At 42.6% G+C, this 2,197-nt stretch overlaps 1 protein-coding gene across 1 annotated transcript; it reads left to right on the top strand.

Annotated features, from left to right (window-relative positions):
* The first annotated feature begins 331 nt into the window (after positions 1–331).
* Positions 332–1,970, top strand: LOC110885260. Its single transcript, XM_022132947.2, has one exon. It carries the CDS (start codon positions 449–451, stop codon positions 1,844–1,846), a length of 1,398 nt encoding a protein of 465 aa, XP_021988639.1. The 5' UTR covers positions 332–448; the 3' UTR covers positions 1,847–1,970.
* Positions 1,971–2,197: the final 227 nt, after the last annotated feature.

The following is a 2,197-nucleotide window of genomic DNA, read 5'->3' as shown; positions in this document are numbered from 1 at the left end:
TGCAGCATGTCGGGGAACATTCGGGACTAGTTTTGTAGATCACTAAAGTGAAAGAAAGTTATTCATTCGGTGATGCAGGTTGCACTTTAGGTTGTGTGGCACAACTCATGTTTACACATATAAATATTTTTATTTTATTTAATAAATAATAACATATAAACATGCCAAATAAGTAATTTTGTCTTTCTTTTTCAACCACTTCTAGTACCCATACAATATCAATTTTTAAAACCCAAAATTAAAAAAATCATTTTATCATTTTGGACCATACGCTACTTATTTCCCGTGAGATACAAATCAAACATCAAATAATCAAATAAATATACATATTTTCCCACGGGCATCACTCCCTACTTGTCCACCTCACATAAATCAAAAAAGGCTCCACACTTCATCAACACACACACACACAGAGCCTATAGCGACCACAACCCAACTCTCGTCACTAATGTCATCAACAGCAAATCTCAGCAAGCGAACCACCGTCAACCGCCCCCTCACTAACGGCGACGGTTGGGGAATGGGTTTCTTACTCATCTTCTTCCCACACCAACACGAACTCAGCAACTCAACACAACCGTTCAAACCCCCCACCGTCTTAAAACGCTCAAACTCCACCAACATCGTCGCTAAAGCTCAATCCACAATCTCCGTGTGTGCTCTCGTTCTTGTCTTCACTCTCCTTCTCTTCACACTCTCCACTTTCGAACCCACCAATACGATGTCGTCTCATCTCTCCCGCCGACACCTCTCCCATTCCTTAAAAAAAACTCAACTGAATTCGCCGGCATTGCAAGGGTTGGGTACTTTGTATTCACGCGGTACTAAAGCAATGAACGACGTCGTTCTCTGTCACGTGCCGGAGTCCGTGACTTTATCGGAAATTAAATCGTTTATACGCGCGTTTCATATCTCCGCTCTGTTATCTAAATCCGATCTTGTATTCATATTCCCCTCGATGACGTCACCCGAGTTTTATGATAGTTTTATTCGCGACGAGTTTCGGGTGTTTGTAAAACTCATTCGTCGGTATAAATCGGAATTGAGTAATGTGACGACACATGCTTCCGATTTTCCGGCTAGTTTTGACGTGGGTCAGTTTGTGAGACCCGGGAAGGCGTCGGACCGGGAGCCGATATGGGGTCGGAAAATTAAAAGTGGCGTGAGTTCAAATTCTAGTAACAGTAGTGCGAGTGAGTTGACTCGGACGAGTTATGGATCGGTGGTGGGGTTCGGTGTCGGTGAGCTTGACCCGGAAAACGCGTTATCCGGGTTCATGGAGCACGTTCCAATGGGTCTAAGAAGGTGGGCGACGTACCCGATGCTTTTGGGGAGGGTTCGTAGAAACTTTAAGCACGTGGTGTTAGTTGACGTGAAGGAGGTTTTACTAGTGGGAGACCCACTCGCCCGAGTTAGAAACGGTAGCCCGGAGACAGTTTTTTTGTCATCTATGCCGCCCAGTAAACACCACCGTAAATCCACCGACAGGACTGTTAATCCGTCGGTGGTTTTCGGTGGTGCTCGGGGTGTGCGGCGGTTATCCACCGCAATGCTGACGGATATCGTTAGAGCGACGACTCACAATAAGTGGAAGAGTCCTGTTACCGAGTCAGCTCTTTTGAGTCGACTCGTGGTGAGTGAAGTTGTCAACAAGAACATTCAGTTTGTTGCCTCGGCTGAGTCGGTGGTACCGGAAGCAAGTTCACTCGGTGGAGTGGCATTAGCAAATTATACGGTTGTGCGGCGTGGAAATAGTAATATAGATATTGAATTAACGAAGCATATTTGTTCGTTTACTATAGAGGCTTCGGTTTACACGGATTGTAGAAACGTACAACCTTTTTAGCGTATAGTATTTACCTTTAGATTTTATTTTACAAGGTTCTACTACCTTTGTTCATACCATTTTTGTAATGTAATTAATTAATTGTTTGCTATATAATAAAATTGTTTTGGAATTTTCTCCTGGATTTCGCCAGCTAACGATGTCGTTTCACTCGTTTTGCTATTAATTGGTGTCAGTCTAATGCAATCTCTGTGCCTCCTGACTGACTTTTATTGATTGGAGTTTTTTTTTAACCAGCAAATTTCTTTTTATTCCTCTTTTACGCTTGAATTCAAGATCTTCTATTTTAAGATGTTTAAAAGTTTTATCTTTATCAATAGACCGTCTCATTGGTAGTAATAATCAACAAGT

The sequence above is a fragment of the Helianthus annuus genome, chromosome 10 (assembly GCF_002127325.2).
Source record: "Helianthus annuus cultivar XRQ/B chromosome 10, HanXRQr2.0-SUNRISE, whole genome shotgun sequence".
NCBI classification, from domain to species: domain Eukaryota; kingdom Viridiplantae; phylum Streptophyta; class Magnoliopsida; order Asterales; family Asteraceae; genus Helianthus; species Helianthus annuus.
Note: the sequence above shows the minus strand (reverse complement) of the source record. Positions and strands in the feature narration are given on the sequence as shown.

What these genes read in the sequence shown, in the direction of transcription:
- LOC110885260 (XM_022132947.2), top strand. Translation starts at nt 449, where the DNA reads ATGTCATCAACAGCAAATCTCAGCAAGCGAACCACCGTCAACCGCCCC.